The sequence below is a fragment of the Octopus bimaculoides genome, chromosome 26, assembly GCF_046866305.1.
Source record: "Octopus bimaculoides isolate indiv1 chromosome 26, ASM4686630v1, whole genome shotgun sequence".
Lineage (NCBI taxonomy): Eukaryota > Metazoa > Mollusca > Cephalopoda > Octopoda > Octopodidae > Octopus > Octopus bimaculoides.
The window spans coordinates 7,031,629-7,046,474 of NC_142953.1; the positions used below are offsets into that span (position 1 = coordinate 7,031,629).

Below are 14,846 nucleotides of genomic sequence, written 5' to 3' on the forward strand. Positions count from 1 at the left end.
TGTGTGTGTGTGTGTGTATACTTAAATATATATGTGTGTGTTACATACACATGTACATAGAATGTTGACATACAGAATGTATGTTATTCTTTAAGCTAATTAATGTACATGCTTAACCAAGACAAAGCAAAAATCTTGCAACATTCAGGGTCTTTATCATCCAAAATTGACTGAGAAAGCTAATAAAGTCTTGCAGACAAACATATAGAAATGCCAAATGTGTAGAAAGAACTTTAATACTTAAGGAAACAATGAGTTGTGCGAGTTTAACCACATCTGCGGTCTATAGTGCTACTGTCTCGATTGAGATGTGGACATGGAATAGAAAAAGGCTTTTGAATATTTGAAAAAGTTCCATTAATCAAAAACTTCAAGCAATTTTCTCATCCGAACCATGACAAAATCACTTAAAATACCAACATTCAGTTTGCCAACACCCAACACTAAGACCAGATATTGAGGTCTTGACTCAGCTGTATTGGAAATATAACATGGATGAGAAAATCCTGTGCTCGTTTGCAAAATTTTATACAATGACCCGAAAAACAGATAGAAAGACAATTTGAATGTTCAAATTCCTTGCTGTAAGGACTAATTAAATATGACTTGGAAATTAAACAAGTATCGGAATAAAAGTATGGATTATGGATCACATTGATCAAAATGAAATACTGCGGTCGTTATCTGTTTAACGTAAGGATGAAGTACCTTAACAGAGGTACCCTGAACTTGTATGCTGAAACATCAGTTTCCTGTAACAACAATATGCACATGCGTACATTCTGTTAAACCCATAACTAGAGCCTGCTAAGCAGTTTCGTACTCAGAGTCTTCAGGGCACATCTGTAGCCATTTCCTGAATGGTTATTACAGATCTGACTCTTACTTGAGCAATTACTTGGGGTTATACACATATCATTTAATATACACAGTATTTAAATGAGTGCAACTAATAGTTCCATGCCATGGAGACATGATAATTCAGCAGATTTATATAATATGCCTCGTGTCTTCAAGCAATTCTTCACAATCTGTACACATGGTTAGTTCTATTTGAAAATCAGAATGCTGGTCTATGAAACTAACCATGCGCACAGATTGTGAAGGATACTTGGAGACACAAAGCATATTATATAAATCTGCTGAATTATCGTGTTTCCACTAATAGTAGCTCTTAGTTAAATATTGTGCATATTAAATGATATTTCTCACTCACTAGATGAAGTACTTTCTTGTTATTCCTACCAACAACTGAACAATATATATTATATATATTTTAATCACCTTACTTTGAAATTGTATGGATAATACCGTACTAAATTCTGGTGCCTCAACTTAAGTACCATATTCACCTGAATCTATATATATATATATATATATATATATATATATATGTATGTATGTACGTATATATATACTATCCTATGATGGTGAGATCAACAAAAAAAGTACTTGGTTACAATGAGGAGGGTTCCAGTTGATCCGATCAACGGAACAGCCTGTTTGTGAAATTAACCTGCAAGTGGCTGAGCACTCCACAGACACGTGTACCCTTAACGAAGTTCTCAGGGAGATTCAGCATAACACAGAGTGTGACAAGGGCTGGCCCTTTTGAATTACAGGTACAACTCATATTTTGCCAGCTGAGAGGGCTGGAACAATGAGAAATAAAGTGTCTCACACAAGGACATAACATGTTGTAAGATATTGAACTCACAACTTCCTTACGATCGTGAGTCGAATATCCTAACCACTAACCCACACACCTTCACTATATATATATACATATATATATATATATATATATATATATATATATATATATACCACATAAACAGAGCCTGAAAGATTACTGTTCAAGTATCATAAAAACATGAAATTACTAATAGCGCTTTCGGTTGTGTATTTAATTTGATACACACACACACACATATATATATATGTATATATATATATATATATATATATATATATATATATAATAATAATATTTTATAAGTGATCACTGTGTAATGACGAAAGAAAATAGTGTAATATTGGGGCATATAAACCCCCTATTAGACTACTTTTTTTTAGTCGTTACACAGTGGTTACCTCTAAGCTTTAATGCTTATAGAATATTATTTACAGAATTGTAAAAATTGAAATTGCTTACCAAAAACCATTGCATATATATATATATATAAATATGGCTAAGAATTTTGCCTGGTGTGCTAACAATTCTGCCAGCGTGCCGCCTTTGAATCTATAAACCATGGTCTCAAATTTCGGCACAAGGCCAGCAATTCTGGGAGAGGAGTTAATCAATTGCATCCAAACCCAGTGTTCAACTGGTACTTATTTTATCAACCCCCGAAAGGATGAAAGGCAAAGTTAACCTCAGCAGGATTTGATCTCAAAATGCCAGTAAGCACTTTACCTGGCATGCTAACAGGGATTGAGTCGATTACATCGACCCCAGTGCATAACTGGTACTTAATTTATCGACCCTGAAAGGATGAAAGGCAAAGTTGACCTCGGCGGAATTTGAACTCAGAACGTAACGGCAGACGAAATACCGCTAAGCATTTCGTCCAGCGTGCTAACGTTTCTGCCAGCTCGCCACTAACAATTCTACCAGCTTGCTACCCTAACTCAGTTACCATATTGAATACTTTATCTTTCAGTTTCCTCTCCTTAATCACTTCACTTAACACATGTACCAACCAGTTGATAATATGTTTCCAACAGAAACACATCTTAGCCCATTGTGAAACCATTTCATTTATAATCATTATGGAGGACTTTTTCTGCCACCGTTTTCTTGTCAGTCTCTTGAAATATCTCTTATACGATACATATTGCACATATTGCTAACATACTGAGGAACATTTCTTCGTATAAGTGAGAATGAGCAATTATTGTTCACAGTCAAATTTAGTGAAAAATACCAAGAGACATTGCGATGGCGACACTGGTTTTATCCATAAAGTCGGTTTTAACGAATACTGAGATTTGATCCATTCCATGTCTATATTTCAGCTAATTCTCAAGTTTTCTGCCCATACAGGTAAGTACAGGTAGACGAAGCACCTAAAATGTTTGCCACTCCATGTTATATTCTGTCCACAAAAGAGTGCTGAAAAGTTATTTTTTTTTGCAATTAGTGTAACATTGATTTCAAATTTTGGCACAAGGCCAACAAGTTCGGGGAAGGGGGTAAGTCGATTACATCAACCCCAGTACTCAGCTAGTACTTATTTTATCAACCCCTGAAAAGATAAAAAGCGAAGTTGACCTCGGCAGAATTTGAACTCAGAACATAAAAGGTGGACGAAATACTGCTAAGCATTTTGCCTGATGTGCTAATGATTCAGCCAGCTCACCGTCTTAACAATCATTGTAATATCATTATTGTTATATCCCAGTAGATTTATTGCTAGTTCATTATAACTGTAGTTCATGACGAGATTTCACAGTTAAAATTGTCAAACAATATAAGGGGTTTTAGAGGCATTTATGCGGCCAAGAAATGAATACTGGATGTAAGCATAATTATAGTGATGACCTGTAAAACCAATACATTTGATTTTAGAGGCTCCAGAACAACAAAACTTTGCTGCTGTTCATTTAAATAAAGGGTCAGTAGAAGCATATGTTCTTGGAAGAAGATTAAACCAAGTGTGTGTGTATACATATGTGTGTGAGATATATATATGTGTATGTATACACACACATGAACATGTGTGTATATATAAATATACATATATATATATGTATTTATACACACACATGAACATATATATATGTATATATATATATATATATATATATATATATATATATGGGTGTGTGTGTGTGTATATGTATATATATGTTTATGTGTATGTATATATATATATATATATATATATATATATATATATATATATATGCTTAAACACAGGAGGATCAGAATGAGATGATAAGGCACAGCCATTTGTGCACAGATGATTCAACAACATAGCTGAGTGGACATTGTCTGTTTTGGCAACAGGAATTTTAGGCGCTGGAGGCAAACACACACACACACACACATATGCACGCACGCATGCATATGCAGAAATATAAACATGCAGATAGAAAGAAAAAGAGGGAGAAAGGGAGAGATGGAAGGAGAGAAAGATTAAAATGAAGTAAACATTCGAATGAGAGAAACTTCAAAAACGCCTGATGTCAAATAAGTCCCTGTGTTGAATCAGCAGTACCACCAAAACGGCTGTGCCAAAACATCTCAAACCCCAGGAGGATATGGTACACAAAATGAAATTAAATCTATCTTGCCACAGTAAGGATTCTTCAGCAACGTTAATTTCACAAAAATTCCAATTTGGAAAGATCGCTAATTATTTACACTAGAATAATCTTGAAGAAGAAAACTTACAGTTCTACACACACCATAGAGTTGTAACTATCGACTACTTCCAAAATATTAATTTTTAAAAATGGTTAGAATAATTACCAGGTACCATTCTAACCATTCCACTATGGACTGTAATGTAATTACAGTTTGTTTTCTTTTTCATGATTAACAGCATCACATGAATACTTCTTCAAGTTTAGATTGCAAAATAGTTGAAATAAGCAGCTTGGTCCAAGAATTAGCAGTTGTCAGTTGAGTTGCGCGAATTAACCCGGAGAAAAAAAAAAAATTTGGATGCAATCATCCCCTTTTTTGTTTTGTTTTGTTTTGTTAATTTTTTTTTTTTTTTGGCCCATTTGTTGTAAGTGTTACAATTTCAAAATTCCATATTTTTATCTTTATTTCACTTACGAGAAATTCCAGTTCAAATTTCTAAAGTTCTCTTCGGTAACCATTGATGAACGGAAGACCTGTTCCAACTTTCTTTTGGTAGTTGAAATATTCTTCCCCAAAGAAGTTTAATAAATAAATCTCTTCTTCATGTATCCGTTCTTGAAAGAAACGCCAGGACACAATTGTGAAGCCGACAAGACAAAATGGGTTGCATAAGATCAGCTTAAAAAAAAAATAGAAAAGCAAAATAAATAAATAAATATATAAATAAACAGAATTATTTCAGAATTTCTGTTTCAATACTAACAAAGTTAGAAACTAAAACGTAACATAAATCTACATACAGGGAGAATAGTTGTGCCAAAGAATCCAAGAAACTGGCGTTATGAATCTAAAGCTTGGGACAGACCTCTGAGCTTTTGTTTTGAATAACACTGGGTGAGGAAATTAAAATTTTTTTTTTTTTTGTCTTTGGTCAATAAGTATTATTTCATATATGCTTCTATCTAGAAACCAAAGGAAATGAGTACAGTTCCTATCAAATTTTGCTTTTCTGACCTAAATGTCAATGTTTTCAAACTGACTATTTTGGACATATTCAGTGCCAAGTTGCTGAAGCAGAAATATCGTTATACAACTATTCTGCTCAATACCACAAATTTGCTTGTTGTCTTTGGTCAGTGTGTGTTACTTCCTATTTGCTTCTGTCTCAAAATCAAAGGAAATGACTGCTATTCTCTTCAAACTTTGATTTTCTGACCTGGACATCAATGTTTTCAAACTGACTTATTTTCTATTTACATTTCATACAGATTCAGCTATAAGTTGCTGCAGCAGAAATATTGTCATAGCAAATATTCTGCTCAATACCACAGATTTGCTTGTCAGTTGCTTGACCATAACCACTTGAGGCATGTCCCTTAGTAGCTGACAATATGCACATCTCTGATCATGAACAAGTTTGAAGGAAATATTAACCATTTTTCATACCTTCTAGGGGTCAGCAAATAAGAAATAACAGTTGCCACCCAAGTACAAAAATCACGTCACACAGAGTAATTAATGATTAATTCTTACCTGCGTTCCAATACTCCAGTAAAACCAGCCAACATAAGCTGGATGGCGAAACAACGAGTAGACTCCTCGAGTGACAAGTGTGTGTCCATCTTGCTTAATATACTGGATGTAATGGTTAAAATTGGAGCGAGCTGTGTACATACTGCACTTACGGAGGATTTCACCTCCGATTACCATTACTAGGCCAACATAACAAAACCACCTTAACAGCTTCATCTCTGTAACAAGAAATAATTACAATAATGTTAGCGGAGGTAACCTAAGATCATGTCCACTGGCATGAAATGGTCAAGGCCCTATACTCTTTACAGAGTAATGTGAACTAACCATGGCTTAATATTTTAGGTTTTCATTTCAGTATTACAATTTATATACATTATTTACATTTGACAGATATTTGTCCTCATCTTGTTTGTTGTTAACACAACATTTCAGCTGATATATCCTCCAGCCTTCATCAGGTGTCTTGGGGAAATTTCGAACCTGGGTTCTCATTCCTAAGGTATTTTTTGATATTATTATTATTATTATTATTATTATTATTATTATTCAGGTCACTGCCTGGGTTGGTTACACCCCTGGCATAGGCCACAGGTTATAGTCTCACTTTGCTTGCCGGGTCTTCTCAAGCACAGCATATTTCCAAAGGTCTCAGTCACTAGTCATTGCCTCGGTGAGGCGATGGTATTAATTCATACCTTGGTGTCCATGCATCACATATGATACACATTCCCAACTGTGTTTACGTCTCTGTAACTTAGTTGCTCAGCAAAAAGAGACCAATAGAATAAGTACCAGGCTTTAAAAAAAAAAACGAAAAAATTCTGGAGTCAATTTGTTCGACTAAAAACCCTTTGAGACAGTGCTCCAGCATGGCTGCAGACAGACGACTGAAACAAAGAAAAGAATAAACAAGCATTATGCAGCAAAGTTGTTGTTGTTGGCACTCCGTCCCCTAGGACGTCGAGGGTTCCAGTTGATCCGATCAACAGAACAGCCTCCTCGTGAAATTAACGTGCAAGTGGCTGAGCACTCCACAGACGCGTGTACCCTTAACGTAGTTCTCAGGGATATTCAGCGTGACACAGAATGTGACAAGGCTGACCCTTTTGCATTACAGGCACAACAGAAACAGGGAGTAAGAGTGAGAGAAAGTTGTGGTGAAAGAATACAGCAGGGTTCACCACCATCCCCTGCCGGAGCCTTGTGGAGCTTTAGGTGTTTTCGCCCAATAAACACTCACAACGCCCGGTCTGGGAATCAAAACCGCGATCCTATGACCGCAAGTCCGCTGCCCTAACCACTGGGCCATTGCGCCTCCACATGCAGCAAAATAACCTGAAGAGTAAAAGAACTTACCTGGATAGAGAAGCCACTCCAGAGTATATTCTATCCAACTACTGACCACAGCCAGTTTGTATTCCCGGCTGTGGTCAAGAAGAAAAGATTCCAAGGAGAGACTACGAGGATTCGTAACAGCGGTCATGAAATATTCAGACCAATGGAAAAAGCTTAGTACCATTACGTACCAACCAAAATACACCAGCGTCGTGTCGGCAATACTAAGTAAAACGCCAAGGCCAAAACAGAGGCCCAGCGAGCCGGATCTGAGTGCAATCTGCAACAGAGAGAAGAAAATGGCAGTAAAATCTTGTTGGCATCACCGGCATCATCATCATCAACAGCAATCTTATATAATAATCTGCTTGTTCATTCGCCCGTTATACTTTACTTAGAGAGGTGGAGTGAGTGAAAGGGGGAGGGGGGGAATGTGAGTAGAGCAGAAGAGAAGAGTATAATAACAGACTAAGGTGAGAGTGTGTGTGTGTGTATTTTTATCTTTATCATTTACCTGTTTCAGTCACTAGACTGAGGCCATGCTGAGGCATTGCCTAACAGTTTCAGTCAAATGAATCGACCCCAGTACTTCTTTTAATTTTTTATTTTGTCCAAGAAGTGATACTTATACTATTGGTCTCCTTTGCCGAACTGCTAACAAACAAGTACGAAGATAAAACCTAGACACCCGTAACCTAGCGGTTTGACAAATATGACCGACAGATTAAGTACCAGACTCTAAAAACAAAAATAAGTAAAAGATGAAATAAAAAAAGCTTTTACATAAAACAGCTTTCAATCGATCTAAAAAAAAAGAAATCTAACGAACTATTGCACTGTGAGGTGGAGGGTCTTCTGATCAAAGGCACTCCAGCCATAGCCATCACGTCGTTTTTTCAGACATGTCTAGAGCTATACTACTAGATGAGTTGCTCTCAAGTTCGTAGTGTAACACGAGGAAAATTTGGCAGCTATGTCTTGCAAGTGGAGTCATTACATACACGATCCTTCGTTTGCTCGAGTTAGATTTTGAATTTCAAATAGCTTTTATTAATATAAACAACGCTCTCTCCCTTAGATGATTGTAAAATCACTAAACGATTGACTCCACATTTCGGCATTAAAACACACACACCATTTGCTTTCAGCTAAAACAACAAAACAAACTATTGCATTGCCATTCACATCTTTGATGCATTTTTAGAGTAGAGATCGTGCTTCCACTACTTAACTGGCCAATGTTTCGGTATTAGTATATTACGTCGAGAGAGAGAGAGTGTGTGTGTGTGTCTGTGCGTGTGTGTGTGTGTAACTCAGTCGTGTAGGTGAAACACGATGTCGCACACTCGCTCACAACGCCTTAGACCTTTACCGAAAGACTGCTTTTACTTTACTTTACTTTAAGACCCCACCCCCCACCTCCCACCGAAACGATGAAAGGCAAAAACTAAGCTAACCTCGGCGCGACTTGAAATCAGAGCGTAGTAGGGCCGTAACTAAGTACCGCAGGGCAATGTGCCCCGAGTTCTAACGATTCTGCAAATACACAGTCGAAAACAATTAAAATAAATCAATGGGACCGTTGTTATGCAGTACTGTCTGAGAATGCTTGTGGAAACTAATAAGATATTTACAAAAGCTATGGCCTGACAACCATGCTAATTTTGTAGCCATAGTTATTTAATTCAGATAGAAAAGTTGGTCTGGTCGAGTGGTTAACACACTACCAGACAGATCTATCGGACTTTCAAAGAGGTCAAATTGTTGGTGCTCGAGCAGTCATAGGAAAATTGCATCCCGTGGGGCTTTTTGAAGGACACGCCTAATGAAAGATTATATTGAAGTGTTTTTTAGTAAATGCAGCCAGCTTAATGGTAAGCCGTGTCACGTGTGGTCTGCTTCTCGAAAAAGGTTGCCCGTGCCTGACTTACAAAATGAAAGGCAACGCCTTTGACCCTTTCAAGGTTTTCCAAGCCAATTGGGAGAAAGAGAAGAGGAAAGGAAGTTGTTTTCCGGTCGGAGACAGGGGCCCGGATGTTTACGATAAATTAAACTCTGCTAATGGTACCACAGGGGCCAGTGTGGTGATATTAAGCCAAGTGATTAATTAGGTCCACCATCCAAGAACTGGAATGGTCCCTCACAGAGGAGGTGGGTACTTCCATTCAGCAGTTATCGTCAACCAAATTCCACTTACGAAGCTTTAGTCAACACGAAGCTATGGTAGGAAGCATTTGCCCACGGTACCTATTAGTGAGATCGAACATAAAACCACGTAGTAGTGAAGCGAACTTCTCAACCACACTATCACAAATCAATGAGGATATCTCGACCTGCTAGAAATAGCAACCGATTTTCCGTAGGAAACGAAAATGAAGAAAAAAAATGCGCCCTGGTGAACGGTGGGGAAGGACCTTGATCTTTAAACTCCAGTGTTTGACCCGAGTTCCTAGATTGTGCGAATTATCTGAGTTGATAAAATTTAGAAAAAGAAATAGAGGTAGATGAAGTTTCGGATCATTTTCTCCCATCTCCCCCATCGACTTTGCTACCACCAATTTCAATTACTTCAGCATTTTTCACCTTTTTCTTCTTAGATTTATGTTTGGAACATAAGCATCACGTAATCTACGCTCTAGAAAATGAAATTTTGCAAAATGTCTCTTTAAAATGTGCATCGTAAAGAGAGTTTATGAGGAAGAAATGCGAGCGCAAGCGAGAATAGTCTGAAACCCCCACCCAGCAAAAAATCTTAATAATTCTAATTTTGGCACAAGGCCAGCAATTTTGAAGGGAGAGGAAGTCGATTACATCGATTCCAGTGCTAAACTGGTAATTTTTTTTTTTTTTCATCAGCCCCCGAGAAGACGAAAGGCAAAGTCGACCACGTTGGGATTCGAGCTCAGAGCCAGAACAAATACCGCGAAGCATTTTGTCGGACGCTCTGACGAATTTCCTAGGCAACCAAATTATAATCTGTACCCTCGAAAACCTTACTCTGCAAAATTTCAGAGAAACACTATGCATGGACACAGAATCGAAGGAAATGTGCCAATTTGCGGTATACAGGTGCGCCCCCATGTCCCAACTTTTGTTTTCTTATAACTTTCAGAAGAATGGATATTTTTTAATGAAATTTCCTACAAATATTCAGATGGAATAGATTCCGATTATATCGGGATTTAATGTGAAACAAAGAATGGTAGGCGCGCAGATATACATATTGACACACGCTGCATAACTACAAAACGAAACTTGAAATTCAGAAAAAAAATTTGTAATGCGTGTCAGTACGTGAGTGTGCACGCCCACCAATTTCACCGCATTAAATTCTGATATAATCGTAATTTACACCATCTGAAAAATAGTTGTAGAAAATTTCATTAAAAAATACTCATTTTCCTGAAAGTTATGAGGAAACAAAGTCGGAGGCGTCACACATTCGTAGGAATGCCTAACACCTGCATTAATGCCGAAGTCTCGACCTTTGAAATTCAATCGAGTTTCAAAGACATTGTTACATTTCATTAAACAAGTTATGTTTAGGTGCTTGCTTCAACAACAAACAAATCGAAAGGTTTGCATTTTTGATTCATAAAGTCAACGTTCACTCCTCAACGGGTTTTTGTTACATAATGTAAAATCGTCCCTTCTGGTTAATTAAATTTTACGCAAATTGTTGTTTAAGCCACTATAATTTTAATTTGTTTATTTTTGTAATATCTGGTATCTCGAGATGACCATTATGCAACGAAATCTGTTTCAACACACGACTTCACATCAAGAATCTTGCAAAGCAAATAATAAAAAAATACAATTTAAAAAAAAAAAAAAAAAAGACAGTGCCCCAGAGTGACCTTAATCTCAGGCTGAAACCGATAAGAGATGAAAGATAAATAATTGTTAGAGCGTCGGACAAACTGCCTTTTGCAGTGTTTTTTGTTGCGTCCCTTTAATTTCTCAATATTTAAATCCTGCCGAGGTCGGTTTTATGCTTACATTTTCTGCGATCGGTTAAAATATAATAATATCAGCAGTCAAGTTACTGAGATCGATTTAATATTCATTCATATAAATAGTACAGATGCATCCGAAATGGAATTCCAAGAAAGATTACAGAAGAAGATGAAAATAAACACAGGAACATACACATACACACACAGACAACCAGACACGCGCATAAAATATATTTGTGTATGTAAGCAAATTATATATACATATCTATATACACAGGATTACGTTTAATTACGCTCCATTTATAAAATATAAGATACATAAGTGTAAAGATAGCACTTAATATATAATGAACGACACTGCAATTTAATGCAGGTCATTGTACCTTAGCTATGTCTATTATACAACACAACCTGACAATGTCTGCAGATATCACATTGAATCTTTGGGGGGAAATATTTCTAATCAATAAAACAGCCAAGTGGAATGATAACGATGTGTCTTGGAATGAAAATGAGTAGAAGTGGGGGGCGGGGCAGGAATCAAAATAAATATACATATATATAAATATAAATATACATATATATATATATATATATATATATATATATATATATATATATATATATATATATACGGGTTAGGGATTGAGTAATGTTAGGTCAAATATTCGCTTGTGGATATTTGTTTGAAGACACCGTAAGCTTGATAGTTTTATGTTTAAGAGAATGGAAAATGATTCAAAACCAAATATAATTGTCTTTCGGTGGAGATCTTGGATGGAATGAACAGTCTTATAAATAAGCAAGAACAAACCCTATTAAAAATAATTAGAATACTTCGAAAGGTATGCATGTACACACATATGTATATGTATGTGTGTGCATACATCTATATCTGTGTATGTATATATTATATATATGTGTGTGTACATAAACATGTATGCAAACACACACACAGTGTCGCATTATATATATATATATATATATATATATATATATATATATATATATAGATAGATAGATAGATAGATAGATATAGATATATACACGTATGTATGTATATGTGCGCTTTTCGTAGGAACGGAGTTCAATAGAATTATTATAGAGAAGACCACTCACCTGGTACATTCTATTATCCGAAATATAAACTAAGCTGACAATAGTGTGAAATACTATTGTGTAAATTCCGAGTAGATACTTCCAAGAGTCTAACCAAACGTATTGCATTGATTTGTTCCATGATATAGATGGAACACAGCAAATACCGGCTCCAATCAGAAAATATAAGAGAGAGATTTTACCCTCACGTATTAACTGACTAGCCATGTTGACCGAATGACGAAGAGACAGGGGAGATAACTCAGTCAATTGCACGACTTACCTCGCGCTGAACTCGAACTCGGCACCAGAAGAGAATGACTTTTTACTGTTTGGGCGATTTTATTAGACCGAAGTACGTATATACGTACGGCCTGCACGCTTCGCCACTGAAACGAGTCAACGAGGTACCCGTTGCTTGTTCGATCTGCCAGCAATAGTGCCGTTGCTTTAAAAGTCACTTTAGCGTCTTCGGAAGAAATGACAAAATATATAATTTAGTCCTAGATATACCTAGCAGTTGTAATTGAAATGCTTTTTGCCATAGGTTTATTTAACTGGCGACGACTTAGAAGAGGCTTAACAATATCTTAATTTTTACTATTTTGAATTTAGCTCACGCACTTTCTTTTACGAATTGTTCAAATACTTTATTCAAACATAAGCGCAGGCGTAGCTATGTGGTATCTTCTCAACCACTTGGTTATAGGTTCAGTCCAACTATGTGGCATCATGTCCAAGTGTTTTCTACTATAGCCTCGGGCAGACCAAAGCTATGTGAGTGGATTTGGTAGACGGGTACTCAGAGCCCGTCATATATATATATATATATATATATATATATACACACACACAGTGTGTCCACAAAGTCTGGGTACATGGGGATTAACACATACTTTAAGAAATTATTATTTCTTATATTTAATTGTTTATGTTATGATTTTATTTACTCCATGTAGAAAAAATTTTCAAGGCGGTGCTCCAGTATGGCTTCAGCCATTGACTGAAACAAAAGGTAATGAGTATTAAATGCATCATTTTAATACATCTGTCTGCCCCTCTTGTCATTTTCCCATCTCCTTTTTTTCTGTTACTTACAACTTAACCATTCAATTTAAATATATTTTTGTCTTTATTTGACCAACGATTTTTTTTTATACATGGTTCGCAAGATTCCTGATGTGTACTTGTGTGTTGGAACATATTTTGCTGTACCTTGGGAAGGTCATTATGCCAATAATAAACACAGGCACTGATTTTATTTCACTTTAATTATCATTAGTCAATTGGTTAATCATCTAGCCCAGTGGTTCTCAACCGTGGTCCATATTAAGATTCAGGGTTCACTCAAGCAAAATAATAAATTGGGAACTCACAGTAGTAAATTAAAGGTCCATGAAAAGATTCTGCTTTAGATGTATTCTTTACAAGAAACAGCTAGGTTTATTTTTTCTAACATTTTACATAGATCAACCAACATAAGTTGATGTGTAAAAAGCAAAATAGGAATTTTGAAAGAAGTATCTATAAAATTAGTTTCTAAACATCAAAGGGCTAGGGGGGTCCCCCAGAAAAGAATAGAAATCAAAGGGGTCCATAGATGAAAAAAAACAGGTTGAGAACCACTTCTCAATTGTATGATTCATTGTCTGGTCAATCAATCAATCAGCCAGGTTTGTCAAAATCCTTTTGTAACCATTTGTAATTTCATCAATGACATGTCCTCTCTACTCTGGGTAGATTTGGTTGAAAAGTTTCAAAGGTGCTTTATTTTACAGAACACTAACTCTTTAGCATTCAGATTATTTTGTCAAATGTAATGCTTTCTCTTTCTGGCTAATTAGAACATAAAACAAGTAGCATATCTGGGATTGATATGGCCGGTTTAAATGCTAAAGGGTTAAAATAACTGCTGGAACTCTCAAAGGCTGCTACTTATTGTCCTGAGGAACATTTTTGTTCTGACACAACTCCATGCCAGACAAAGTGTACAGTGTGAAAAAAACTGTGATTTTTTAGTAGCACATACTTACCAGGACTTGTATTTCTAGCGATGAACAATCAACATCAGGTTTTAAAACCTATAAAAACCATCCAGTACTTCTTGTAGGAGGAAATGTTGCTGAAGATATGAAATTAAAACTGCTACTTATGTATCAGTTTGAACTTCTAAAGGTGTTTCATGAGCCATGCTAATTTTAATCTACCTGTGATTTGGGATTCAAATAAGATCTGAATGTCTATGAGCTTTCTCCAAGACTAGTTAACAATTTTTTTTTGTCCTGCTGTAGAGATATATGGTGTAAAAACATACTATTTCCAATAAAGCATTGATCCTTTATGAAAAAAGACCATGTCATTCAATGAATTGAAATGAGCTTTAACATAATGTGAGAGTGATATATATTTACCTAACAATCCAGATTTTTTTTGTTTTAATTAATGGCTAAAAGTGTGGTAGCTAACTTCTTATCCAAGAAAAAATATTTTTGAAACAACTCATGAAATTGATGGAATGATAAATATACAGGTAGAGACTATGAAAGAAAACTCGACATTATGATGGCTGTGATGGATAACATAGCTGAAATATGAGATGAACT

The 14,846-nt window shown here is 36.0% G+C and overlaps 1 protein-coding gene across 1 annotated transcript; it reads right to left on the bottom strand.

The window, feature by feature from the left end:
- Window positions 1-4,763: 4,763 nt before the first annotated feature.
- Window positions 4,764-12,547, bottom strand: LOC106868383 (protein-S-isoprenylcysteine O-methyltransferase). Its single transcript, XM_014913609.3, has 4 exons — window positions 12,265-12,547; window positions 7,211-7,469; window positions 5,852-6,069; window positions 4,764-4,996 (listed from the first exon to the last, which is right to left on the bottom strand). The coding sequence occupies exons 1-4, from the start codon at window positions 12,469-12,471 to the stop codon at window positions 4,814-4,816; spliced, it is 867 nt and encodes a 288-aa protein (XP_014769095.1). The 5' UTR covers window positions 12,472-12,547; the 3' UTR covers window positions 4,764-4,813.
- Between the last annotated feature and the right edge of the window lie 2,299 nt (window positions 12,548-14,846).

Excerpts from the sequence above, each read along its gene's own strand:
- LOC106868383 (XM_014913609.3), bottom strand. The coding sequence starts at position 12,471 with ATGGCTAGTCAGTTAATACGTGAGGGTAAAATCTCTCTCTTATATTTT. Across the intron at positions 7,470-12,264 it reads CGGATAATAGAATGTACCAG|ATTGCACTCAGATCCGGCTC; the intron begins GTGAGTGGTCTT and ends TCTCTGTTGCAG. Across the intron at positions 4,997-5,851 it reads ACTGGAGTATTGGAACGCAG|CTGATCTTATGCAACCCATT; the intron begins GTAAGAATTAAT and ends TTTTTTTTTAAG.